Genomic DNA, 12,776 nt, shown 5'->3' with positions numbered 1-12,776 from the left:
ACTTTTTTTTTTTTTTTTTTTTTTTGAGACTTCGTCTCGCTCTTGTCCCCCAGGCTTCAGTGCAATGGCATGATCTCGGCTCGCTGCAGCCTCCGCCTCCTGGGTTTGAGCGATTCTCCTGCCTCAGCCTCCTGAGCAGCTGGGATTACAGGCACGCACCACCACACCCGGCTAATTTTTGTATTTTTAGGAGACACAGGGTTTCACCATGTTGGCCAGGCTGGTCTTGAACCGCTGACCTCGTGATTCGCCCACCTCGGCCTCCCAAAGTGCTGGGATTACAGGCGTGAGCCACCGCACCTGGCCTCTGCATACTATTTTTATAACTTCTCAGTAAGTCAAAATTAATTCAAAACTGAAAATGTTTACTTTTTAATTTAAAGCTTTCTAAGTGAGGCTGGGCATGGTGGCTTATGCCTGTAATCCCAACACTTTGGGAGGCCGAGGCGGGTGGATCACTTGAGGTCAGGAGTTCCAGACCAGTCTGGCCAATATGGAGAAACCTTGTCTCTACTATAAATACAAAAAATTCGCTGGGCGTGGTGGCGGACACCTGTAATCCCAGCTACTTGGGAGGCTGAGGCAGAAGAATCGCTTGAACCCGGGGGGCAGAGGTTGCAGTGAGCCAAGATCGTGCCACTGCACTCCCCTAGCCAGGGCAGCAGAGTGAGACTCTGTCTCAAAAAATAAAATAAAATAAAATAAAATAAAATAGCTTTCTAAGTGGAAGTTTCACCCAACACATCAATGTTATCTCAGAAAAGTAATTTATTGGGTTGGTCTACCAACAATGAACCATGCCAAAACCTGGGATAATGCAGAGAATATTTCCTTTTTTTTTTTTTGAGACGGAGTCTTGCTCTCTCCCCCGGGCTGGAGTGCAGTGGCCGGATCTCAGCTCACTGCAAGCTCCGCCTCCCGGGTTTACGCCATTCTCCTGCCTCAGCCTCCCGAGTAGCTGGGACTACAGGCGCCCGCCACCTCGCCCGGCTAGTTTTTTGTATTTTTTTAGTAGAGACGGGGTTTCACCATGTTAGCCAGGATGGTCTCGATCTCCTGACCTCATGATCCGCCCGTCTCGGCCTCCCAAAGTGCTGGGATTACAGGCTTGAGCCACCGCGCCCGGCCCAGCTAGGGTTTTTTTATTGCCATGGCAGCCCCTATTTGTTGAGCAGGTACTCAGTTGCAGGGACAAGTGCTAAACACTCAGCAAGATAAGCACCTCTCCAACTTCTGGAGGAGGGACCAGTGAGACAGGCTGCCCCCAACAATGAAATGCTCTCCCTCGGCCTCCAGAGCCAGCTTCAGTGGGGTGGTTTTGCATCTTCTGTTTGTCTTGTTCTTCAAGACAGTGAGTGGGAAAGTTCCCAGCTTTCTTGACAGCCCATCACAACCCCTCCTTCTTCATTCCTTCCACGGTGACTCACTTTTACAGACTTTTGCAATTAAATAAAGGCATTTCCCACCAACTTTAAGCCCAACAACTTTATCTTCAGTGTCTACCACTCTTTTCTCATATCCCGCAAGAGGAAAGATTCATGTGATATTGTTGCTATTTAAGACATTTGAAGGCCAGGTGCGGTGGCTCAAGCCTGTAATCCCAGCACTTTGGGAGGCCGAGACGGGTGGATCACAAGGTCAGGAGATCGAGACCATCCTGGCTAACACGGTGAAACCCCGTCTCTACTAAAATACAAAAAACTAGCCGGGTGAGGTGACGGCGCCTGTAGTCCCAGCTACTTGGGAGGCTGAGGCAGGAGAATGGCGTAAACCCGGGAGGCGGAGCTTGCAGTGAGCTGAGATCCGGCCACTGCACTCCAGCCTGGGCGACAGAGCGAGACTCTGTCTCAAAAAAAAAAAAAAAAAAAAAAAAACATTTTAGCTTTTCCCCATTCAAGTTTTCTGAGGTTTTCCCCGGGTTCTCCCACCTCCCCAGCGAGGAAAACAGCAGCTGGCAGCTGCTGCTGAGGCAGTCACAGCTCTGGCCTCCTGGTTGACTGCAACTCAGAAGCAGGTAGGTCTGTCCTCAACGTTTCCCGTAGCTGAAACGACAAGGCAGGACCCAGGCTGGGCCCCTGTGCAGCGCCTTGGCACCTGTTGCCTGGTTCCCGAATCTCTGCCCAGTTAGGTTTCCTGCAAGCTTTTCCCACTGCAGTCTTCACGTTGTGTCAATAAAAGTCGACATTTTCATTCCCCTCTGTCCATGCCAGACTATAAATTATCCACTGATGAGGTAACACCTCATTACTATGCCACATTTTGCAATGAGGTGGGAAAAGTAGAAAAAGGTACTCTGACCCCAGTTGCCTTGAACCCTTGAACGAGAGGAGGAGAGCCCCAGAGGGTCACGGAGTCAAAAGGAGGTGAGAGTTGGGACTTTCTCTAGTGTCCAGGGAGGTCTTGGGTAGAGCCAAACTGAGGCTGGAAGGGCCTGGCTGCTTCCTACCCACCCACCCCGGGAATTCTGACAGCTGAAGGGATGCCACCTGGGCATGGCTGAGTGTCTGTGGACAAGCCTCAGAGGCCCCTTCCCAAGGCCACCTTCCCACTACTGAGCTCGGCAGAAGGGGCAAAGGAGGAGGATAGGGCAGAGGGAGACAGCTCTGTCTCGGGTCCTTTCCGCTCTGTTCCCGTAGACAAGGGGCAGGGGCCTCACCCCAAGGCAGTCAGAGGAGGGGAAGCTTCTACATTTGAGTGCAGGAATGTGGGGGAGCTGACTCTGAGCACAGGACAGATATCGACAAGGACAAGCAAAATAGAATGCACCGATCCTAATGACGATGGAGGCACCGACCTTAGATACTCACGTTCTTGCCTTGATATGAGGGACATTCTTACCTCCATCACACTCCTGGGCAACCCAGAGCCACTTGGAAGGGAACTGAGGGCCTGTCCCAGAGCTAAAAGCACTTAAAAGGATGGAGCCAAGGGACAGTCCTTTTATTTTTTTTTGCAATAGAGACGCGTTCTCACTAAGTCACCAGGGCTGGCCTGAAACTCTTGGCCTTAAAGCAATCCTCTTGCCTCAGCCTCCCGAAGTGCTGGGATGACAGGCATAAGCCACCACACCCAGTTGACAATCCTTTTAAATCTGTGGAAAATACACCTTAGAAAACATAAAATGGAACCCCTTCCATTTCTACAAAACGGACCTCCCTCAGGCCTGGGGCCTCCGAAAGAGACCCATTTCCCCAGGAAGGGGATGGGGCAGGAGACTTGCTGGGTTTGAAGCTGAGAAGTGTACACAAATGGGCAAAGGGGACCCTGAGAGTCTGTGCTGGCTTCAAGGACAGGGGGACTTGCACATCCAGGGAGACACTGCGGGCAGGTGCTGGAGAGGCAGAACTGTTTGAAAGGGAGGGCGGATTCGACTCCAGTGAAAGAGAAGGGCGAGGGCAGCGACGCTGGGAGTGGTGAGCGAGGAGTACACCTGGAAGGGTTCTCTTGGTATGAACGGCCAACGGCCCCTTCATGGAGGTAGGCTCAAGAGTGGGCTTGACTCAGAAAGGAACGAGAGGCGGAAATATTTCGGGGAGAGCGCCCACAGAGATAACCCTGAGGACTGAGCAGGGAGGCCAAGGAAGGAGCCTAGGAAGAGGCTGTGGGGGCAGCGTGGGAGGCTCAGGCCCAGCACTTAGCAGCCAAAGGAAGCTTTCAGGCAGAAATTCAAGAACCTGGGCAACAGATGCCATACCCACAGCAGGAAGGAGAATTTCCAGGTGTGGAGATCAATGTGGCGAAGGCCTCAGGTCAGGGAAGACCAGAAAAAATGCTGGGGAGTCAAGCATGGGGGTGCATGCCTGGAGTCCCAGCTACTCGGGAGACTGAGACAGGAGAGTCACTTGAGCTCAGGAGGGTTGAGGCTGCAGTGAGCTATGATTGCATCACTGCACTCCAGGCTGGGTGACAGAGACCCTATCTTTAAAAATTATAAATAGGCCAGACACAGTGGCTCACATCTGTAATCCCAGCACTTTGGGAAGCCAAGGCAGGTGGATCACTGGAGGCCAGGAGTTCGAGACCAGCCTGGCCAACATAGCAAAACCCCATCTCTATTAAAAATACCAAAAAAAAAAAAAAAAATTAGCCAGGCGTGGCATGGCGGTGCACACCTGTGGTCCCAGCTACTCGGGAGACTGAGGCACAAGGATCACTTGAACCCAGGAGGCGTACATTGCAGTGAGCCTAGATGGCACCACTGCACACCAGCCTGGGCAATAAAGTGAGACTTTGTCTCAAAATAAAAAATTAAATTAAATTAAATTAATACATTTAAAATGCTGGGGGCTCCCAGGTCAGAATAGTGGATGGTCAAAAATGTTTGTCTCTTTCCCTAAATAACAAAGGATATAATAAAGAAGCCCAAGGCAGCCCTGGCAGTGAAGACAATACCACCAAGAGAAATAATTCCTTTTGTGAAAGATGGGAAACATCCGGCATCGTATTAATGGCCAAACTGGAAAAGGAAACCGCAGCCCAGCACATGACGGGGAGAAGGCTTCGTGGGATGTGGGTTATAGGAAGGCTTCCCTGGAAAGGCTCCCAGCTTGGAGGAGGCAGAAGGGGTGACTAATAGGGGGGCTGGCTTCACCAGCTCATCCTTCTAAAACTCATATGCACACGCACATGCGCACACGCAAACACACAGGTTAAGTGAGCATGAGCTCAGATGCTTACCTGCTAAGGAATGTTCCCTAAACTGAGGGGGAGATACAGGGTTCAGGTTGAAGCAACTGAGTAGAACACCGCGAAACAGACCCAAAGCAAAGGGAAGAAAGGCAGCTCCAAGATTTGGGGTCAAGTCTACCTGCCCCCCACCTTCTCAGTCCCCGAAAGGAAGCCACAGTGATCCTCACCCAACCTTCCAATGTAGGAAGTGGCCTTATGGGTTAACAATCCAAAAAAAGAAACACCTCCTAGGACTTCTACAAATCAGTTCAGTCTTTCATTAAAGGACCAAGCATCACTTAGTATTTGTTCTTCTCCATAAGAATTAGGGTGAACAACAACTCACCTAATCCCTGAGATAATTAAGAATTTAAAAAATAAAAAATAAAAAGAAAATAAAAAAACTCTAATTAATTTTCTTATGAACAGTCCTTACATCCATGAAGAACAGGCTTCTATGGAAAGAGAAGCAATCAGAGAACCTGTTTAGGAAATTTTATACAGAAAAAAAGACCAAAATAAAAAATTTCAAGAGGGCAGGTAGAATCATGACTTAAAACCAAATTGGCTTTGTAGTAGAGTGGAGTGATGGTTGCAGTAGAATTCTACAATCTACTAAGGCCAGGCACGGTGGCTCTTGCCTGTGATCCCAGCACTTTGGGAGGCGAAGGCGGGCAGATGACTGGAGGTCAGGAGTTCAAAACCAGCCTGGCCAACATGGTGAAACTCCGTCTCTACTGAAAATATAAAAATTAGCCAGACAGGTGACACATGCCTGTAATCTCAGCTACTTGGGAGGCTGAGCCAGGAGAAGCACTTGAACCCAGGAGGCAGAGTTTGCAGTAAGCTGGGATTGCACCACTGCACTCTAGCCTGGGCAACAGAGCGAGACTCCGCCTCAAAAAAAATAAAAAAATAAAAAATAAAATAGTTCAGGCTGGGTGCGATGACTCATGCCTGTAATCCCAGCACTTTGTTGAGGGCGAGGTGGGTGGAGTACCTGAGGTCAGGAGTTCAAGATCAGCCTGGTCAACATGGCAAAACCCCATTTCTATTAAAAATACAAAAATTAGCTGGGTGCAGTGATGGGCGCCTGTAGTCCCAGCTATTCGGGAGGCTGAGGCAGGAGAATTGCTTCATCCTGGGAAACAGAGGTTGCAGTGAGCTGAGATCGTGCCACTAATTGCGCCCACTCCAGCCTGGGTGACAGAGAGAGACTCCATCTCAAAAAAAAAAAAAAAAAGAGTTCAGCTGCTTCAAGCCTCAGACAGGTGCATTCTGATGCATGTATTCTGCACTGTCCTCCAGATTCCCTGCGGGGTTGAGCTCCAATCCCACGGTGGCAGTGGCTTCACATTCCTCATCTGCTGCCTTCCAAGGGCTACTTCCTGCTGAACTTTGTACCTGCACTTCCCCCCAAAAAATCTACCCGCACTAGAATCCCTGTCTTAAAGGTTGTTTTCTGGAAAAACCCAAACCAAGGATAGGATAATGTTTATTTTGTACTTGAGATTTTTTTTAAAGAGGTGGTGGAAGTTGGTGCCCAGTAGAAGAGCTAGGAAAGCCAACTTCAGGAAGGGCTGAGGTGATGAGCAGGAAGACAGGATGTGAGGTGAAGACAGGTTGGGAAAGGGCGAGTCACAGGATGGTAGGTTTCGGATGGTAGGTTTCCAAAGCAGTGAGGTGAGCCCTTACTAGCACTTACAATGCAAGTTCTCCATGTGGCTTATTGCCTGAGGAGCCTCAAAGGCCCACCCTTCAATCTCGTGTGGGGCAGCTGTCAGGAAGCTGCAAACACCTTTGTTCAACTGCCAGGCCCCTGACTTAGAAATAAGCCCATGGATTACAATCAAATTAAAACTACTCTCGCTGCTTCAGTGCAGTTAATATATCCCCTTTCACCATGAACAACCAAGAAGAAAGCAACTGGCAAAGCTCAAAAGCCACCAAGGTTGCTTAGGATAAGAATTCATAAATACAGGTCAAAGTGACAGAAGCAGGAAATGTACCTGAACAGGACTCCATCTTTCAATTTAAGGGCTTAAAAAAATACATAAAAAGACAGGCCGGGCACGGTGGCTCACGCCTGTAATCCCAGCATTTTGGGAGGCCAAGGCGGGCGGATCATGAGGTCAGGAGACCAAGACCATCCTGGCTAACACGGTGAAACCCTGTCTCTACTATTGGCTGGGCATGGTGGCGGGCGCCTGTAATCCCAGCTACTCGGGAGGCTGAGGCAGGAGAATGGCGTGAACCTGGGAGGCGGAGCTTGCAGTGAGCCAAGATTGCACCACTGCACTCCAGTCTGGGTGACAGAGCGAGACTCCATCTCAAAAAAAAAAGGAAAAAAAAAAAAAGTACATAAAGGCTCATGCTGTATTTCAATTATTCTACGATGTAATATTTAATTAAGATGTCACATTTTAGTATCTCTGTAATTGAGGCACAATTGATAAAAAAATCATATTGGCAGTGCTTTTAGTAGTGTATAGAAAGTTGCACATTTATAACAAATATGGTAATTCATATCATGTGAGCAAACAAGCTTTTTTAGGGCTCTTTAAAGACGAACGTCCTTCATCGTTGGCCTCTACCTCTCAAGATACGATATTAAGGGCAAAACTTTTTTTTTTAGTGTATTACTTTCAGAGCTTCATGAGTCAGAATACTTCAATTTTTCGTATTAATGCAAATGAAGTTCAGTTCAAGAAATCTTATTTGGCAAACGCTTCTAGCAATTGGATTTACATTAAGGAACACCTAATTTCATAGCCTCAATAGCCCAGCAGGTAAAGTATGTATTTTCCTGTTCCAGGCAAGAAACAAGAATTTTCACTCCATCTTGCAAATCATGGGGAAGTTAAACTTTTGACCCAAGTGAAGGCTTCATCTCAGCTCCCCATCCTTTGCATTAGTAAAGTCACCTTCCCTTTTTGCATCTGAGAAAGTCAAGATGACCCAGGACATCAAATATTCCGCATCACCACCAATCAGGAGTTGACAAGTAGGAGATGGCCCACTTTGGGTGTCTAATTCTTGACTCAACTTCCAAGTGTAACAAAGTCACTCCTGCAACTTCCTGTTCTTTTTTTTTTTGAGACGGAGTCTGGCTCTGTTGCCCAGGCCTCCCAAGTAGCTGGGACTACAGGCGCCCGCCACCTCGCCCGGCTAGTTTTTTGTATTTTTTAGTAGAGATGGGGTTTCATTCACCGTGTTAGCCAGGATGGTCTCGATCTCCTGACCTCGTGATCCGCCCGTCTCGGCCTCCCAAAGTGCTGGGATTACAGGCTTGAGCCACCGCACCCGACCCCTGTTCTTCTTTCTGGCCTCTCTTGACCATCTCAAGAAAGGAGACAGGTATAACCAGGATCAGGAATGGGAATGAGCCATTCTTGTCTCTTGCATCCTTTTCTTAAGACCTGCTTGGGTTTATGAATAGTCCAAACCCCGGCAATGCTCTTTCAGCCTTCGTGACCTTCAAACTCAAAATCAACATGACTTGGGAATAGCCAAGAAAAGGGCCCAAAATGCCAGTTTCCCTTGAGGCCTAAATTGTTAAGCAGTTCTCAAAGAAGAAGTTAGACTTATAGCAGTTCCACCCGTGAGATGGGGGATCAGGTGAGAACCCATATTGTGGGCACCGAGAGGCCTTCCTAGATTTAAGGGTCAGCGCCATAACGGAGCCCAAGCATGTGTAACGCTCTAAAACCTAATGTGCTCTGCTGAAAAGTCCATGGGGTCCATCTCACAGGGCAGCAATGACCAGGGTGGTGGGCTGGGGCAGCCATTGCACAAGAACTTCTGCCAAATGAAAGGCCAGAGATCATCTCATCCAAATGTCATCAGCACCAAGAACTCATATTCAAATAACAGCACACACGTGGACTGAAGTCTCAGAAAAGGCCCCCCAGTGGCCTTCCACACCTCATTCAAAAACCTGCTCCATCTCTTCTTTCTCTACAAGAGACTTGAAACCTCAGGGAAGGGGAATCCCTGACAATAAAAAAATTGATATTCCTCTGAGAGGAGGAATCTATTACCTGAGAATGCACGGTCAGGTTATATGGACAAATGCAAATGTGATCCAATTACCTGTGAATGTTCTCAGAGCTTCTTTACTTCTTTACTCTTCTCTAACCCTAATGTGGCAATGTGGCCCTCTGGGCAGTGTGTGCTAGCAGCCACAGGAGTAGAAGGCAGATGCAGGCCCCAGGAAACCTTCAGGAAGACCAGGCTGAAAATAGTCTTCAATCTCAAATCAAGTACCTGTGTCCTCCATACTTGCTCAGAAATGGCTTCCATATTCCAAACAGGAGAAGACAGTTTGCTCTTATAACACTAACCCTTCTGTTCTTTGAGCTTCATCAATTGTCTACTCGTTTCCCACTGAACGTTAGTAGTGTCTTCTCACCATGGGTCTATGAAAGGAAATCGAGTAGTCAAGGCTGCCTCTGTATTTCATCTTTGCGGCTACAAACTCCAAAATAGAAATGGCTTAGGATAACACAATCTTTACAATGCCACACCACTCCCTAATTAAATTACTCATACTCACTGAAAAGGGAAGCATAAATAAATATTCTCACTTTTCTTTAAAGACTTTAAATGGGAAAGCACTTTGGGGATTTTAAATGCAAAGATAGATGATGCACTGAGAGACAGTGATAGTTCAACACCACTGTAATGGTTTTTGGGGGGGAAAACTGGCCTCTTTCAGGGAAAATGTTCTCAAATATGGGAAACAAAAGGATTATAGATTACACATTACACAAACAATTAAAAATACAGTGGCTTTATTTCCATTGTTTATAGTCCCCAGTATCCCATCTGATAAGAACCTTCAATTCTATAAACAAAAATATTTCAAGAAAGTATGTTACACAATAGTACATATAATAGTTTGGCAGAATTTTAAACTCTAGTAGTTCAGACCCCCAAAAAACAAGTTTTAAAATTCAAAAATAACAGTTTTATTTAACATATGTTATATCTTAACATTTAAAATATCATGCTCTAGTTAAATATTTCATCAACACTGTATACAAATAAAATATTACATAAAATATATTTAAGAAAATGTTTTGGTCTTTGATCTGAACAATAAATAAAAACAGGCACTTCTACATAGACAGGGAAGCAATTACTACTCAGAATAATCATCTTGTATAAGCAGCATGTGGAAATATGGCAATAATAAATTCTGGAGTTTTAAATTGACAAACCATCTATGCAAAAGTCTGCCAACTTCAATCTTTTCACTCAAGTTCAAAAGTTATATATGCCTTCCTGGTCCACATTGAAAATTCACTAACACAATACAATTCAATCTTCAGCTGGCCATTAAGGAATCATACTCATTATTTTCAAATACTAAAATTAGACTATGATACCACCCAGCAAACCAAATACAAGAAAAATTAAACCCTCTTTCTCCTTATTATGACCATAAGATCACAACAAGATAAATTAGATGAGTGTCACACAATGATTCTTATTTTGCAAAATTAATTAACACACGAAAATACTGTTTGGGTAGCAGGAAATTTCCACAATTGAAAAACTGAATTCTACAACTGACAACTGAAAGTTCAGTTTTCTGGACAATTTAAAATTTACCCAAATCCCATAACAATAAACATAATTCCATTTCACAAAAATCACCGGATCATGTTTAACAAAGTCTTTGTAGCCAGTATGTTTATAAACACCTGAATTACAAATAAATCAGTCATTATTATGGGAAGTAGGAATATTATAGAAGAGGGCAAGCAAAATAACTTAAAATGGTCAAATTCCAGAAACATGATTTCAGATAAGAGGGTACAAGTTTTTCAAAAATGACCACTAGCCGGTAAGATCAGAACCAATCACCCTGCCATATTATCCGTAAAAAAAAATGACCATCTTCTACTTTCCCTCTTCACGTGAGTACCACATTGAAGGGTTTAGAGGCCCTCAAATGGATATCACTCGTAAAGGCAATTTTCATGGTTTAATATAGAAGTTACTCTAATGTGAGAACACAACATGGAAACTATTCAAAATACACCTTTCTATGCAAAATTGAGTTTGTATCTATTTTAGCATTTTAAATGAGCACTCTGCAACTGAGACCAAATATCAATCATCTCTTGAGGTTTTCTACTATGTACTAACATCAGATCTACATAGGAGCAGATATTATTTTTGTTTTTCTCCTCGATATCAAATGTCCTGAAGCCTTTGTGTTTCTCTGGAACGAGGCCGAGTTTCTGAAGGCACATTCCAGTATAAACGTCATCGATGGGGTACAGATGGACCTGGTCAGTGATATGGTACAGCCTCAGGGCCAGGTGGCCGGAGTAGAGGAAGCCCCCTCCCCCTGCATAGGGTGGGTAGAGGCCAGAGTAAACAACTTCAGGGATGTAGTACTTCAGCTTCTTATCCCGATGAGGTCCAGCATTGTGGATCACATCACCTATAAACAGATCTTTGGCTTTGCTCTTGGATAAACTATTCAAGTAATTCAGGATGTGATGGGTGTTCACAAAAACATCATCATCGCCCTTGAAAACAAACTCAGTGTCTGGGCAGGAAGTACTTACCCACCTGAGAAACAGCACTTCCTTCAGAGACAAGTTGAAGAAAGTGTCTCTGTAATTCCACATAAGAATGTCTTGGTGCTTGTCACTCTCAAATTTCAGCATATCTGAAAGGTCGGGGTGGTTGTCCTCTGGGGGTGTCTGGCCCAGCAGGAAGACTCGCACCACGGTTTGGTTCCCCGCGTTGCTTTCGCGGCCCCAGGATTCCCGAATTGCTTGCCTTCTGGCAAAATGTGGAGTGAGGGACTTAATCGCCAGCAACAAGAAGGGTTTCTTTGCACACTTATCCGGCTGATCTATAAGCAGTGAATAATTGCGGCATCTCAGATACAGCAGAAAGTCTTTAAATCTGTCTGGCAAGTTATTAAAACCTGTAACCACCGATGTGACCCTCAGGTCAGGCTCACAGTAGTTCAGATGGCTTATATTGGAGAGCCTGCCCGCCTCCCCCGTCTGGTTGGCCAGCATGCTCAGGATGGGGTTGTACTGCCGGTTCAGCTTCTCTTGCTCTCGGTTCCAGTATGCCTCGGGAGGGGTAGATATCTTCCAGAACTTCTCTTTGGGTATTATTACTTCCCCTTTTCCATCTTTTTCTTGGCTACTGCTTTTGGAGACTTCCATAATCAAATAAATGAAGACATTTGCCATCATTAGGATACCCAACAACTTTATTCTTCGACGTCCAACACTCATTTCTCATATCTGGAATAAAGGGGTGGAGTATTGCATCAATTAACTATTAATATGCATTTGCACATACAATTTATTTTACTTGTCTCCCCAGGAATAGTGGTTTACAGCAAAGACTCTACACTTGCACTGCCTAGGTTCAAATCTTGGCCCTTCCTTTCCAGCTTTGTGACCATGGGCAAGTGGGATAGTCCATGTCTCTGCTTCTCCATATATAAAATGGTAATCAAGTCCACTTCAAAGGATGGTTGTGAGGAGTATATGTTGTTATATGTGTGGGGAAAAGAAAGAGATCAGCCTGTTACTATGTCTATATAGAAGGAAGCAGACATAAGAGACTCCATTTTGTTCTGTATTTGAGATGCTGTTAATCTGTGACCCTACCCCCAACCTTGTCCTTGCAAGAGACATGTGCTATGGTGACTCAAGGTTTAATGGATTTTGGGCTGTGCAGGGTGTGCTTTGTTAAACAAGTGCCTAAAGGCTGCTTGCTGGTTAAAGGTCATCACCATTCTCTTAATCTCAAGTAAGAGAAAAGCATTTGTCTCCTGCCCGTCCCTGGGCAATGGAACATCTCCGTGTAAAACCCGATTGTATGCTTTGTTTACTGAGCAAGGAGAAAATCGCCTTTAGGAATAAGGTGGGACTTGCTGGAGCAATGCTGCTAAAAGGTTTATGGAGATGTTTGCATATGCATCTCAAGGCACAGCATTTTCCTTTGAACTTATTCATGTCACAGAGATCTTTATCTGTATGTCTTACTGCTGATTTTCTCCCTAAAATGATCCTATTGTCCTGCCACTCCCTTATCTTTTTGATGGTAAAGATAATTATCAA

At 45.5% G+C, this 12,776-nt stretch overlaps 1 protein-coding gene across 1 annotated transcript in view; it reads right to left on the bottom strand.

The window, feature by feature from the left end:
• Positions 1–9,444: 9,444 nt before the first annotated feature.
• The window catches only part of B3GNT2 (UDP-GlcNAc:betaGal beta-1,3-N-acetylglucosaminyltransferase 2), a 34,583-nt gene continuing 31,251 nt past the window's right edge, over positions 9,445–12,776 (bottom strand). Inside the window, exon 3 of the mRNA XM_017854808.1 lies at positions 9,445–11,951. Coding sequence (XP_017710297.1) covers positions 10,749–11,942 — 1,194 coding nt within the window. The 5' untranslated portion in view covers positions 11,943–11,951 and the 3' untranslated portion in view covers positions 9,445–10,748. The remainder of the gene's footprint in view (positions 11,952–12,776) is intronic.

This window comes from Rhinopithecus bieti, unplaced genomic scaffold, assembly GCF_001698545.2.
Source record: "Rhinopithecus bieti isolate Rb0 unplaced genomic scaffold, ASM169854v2 scaffold_39837, whole genome shotgun sequence".
NCBI classification, from domain to species: Eukaryota; Metazoa; Chordata; class Mammalia; order Primates; family Cercopithecidae; genus Rhinopithecus; species Rhinopithecus bieti.
This window is presented reverse-complemented; position numbering and strand designations above follow the sequence as displayed.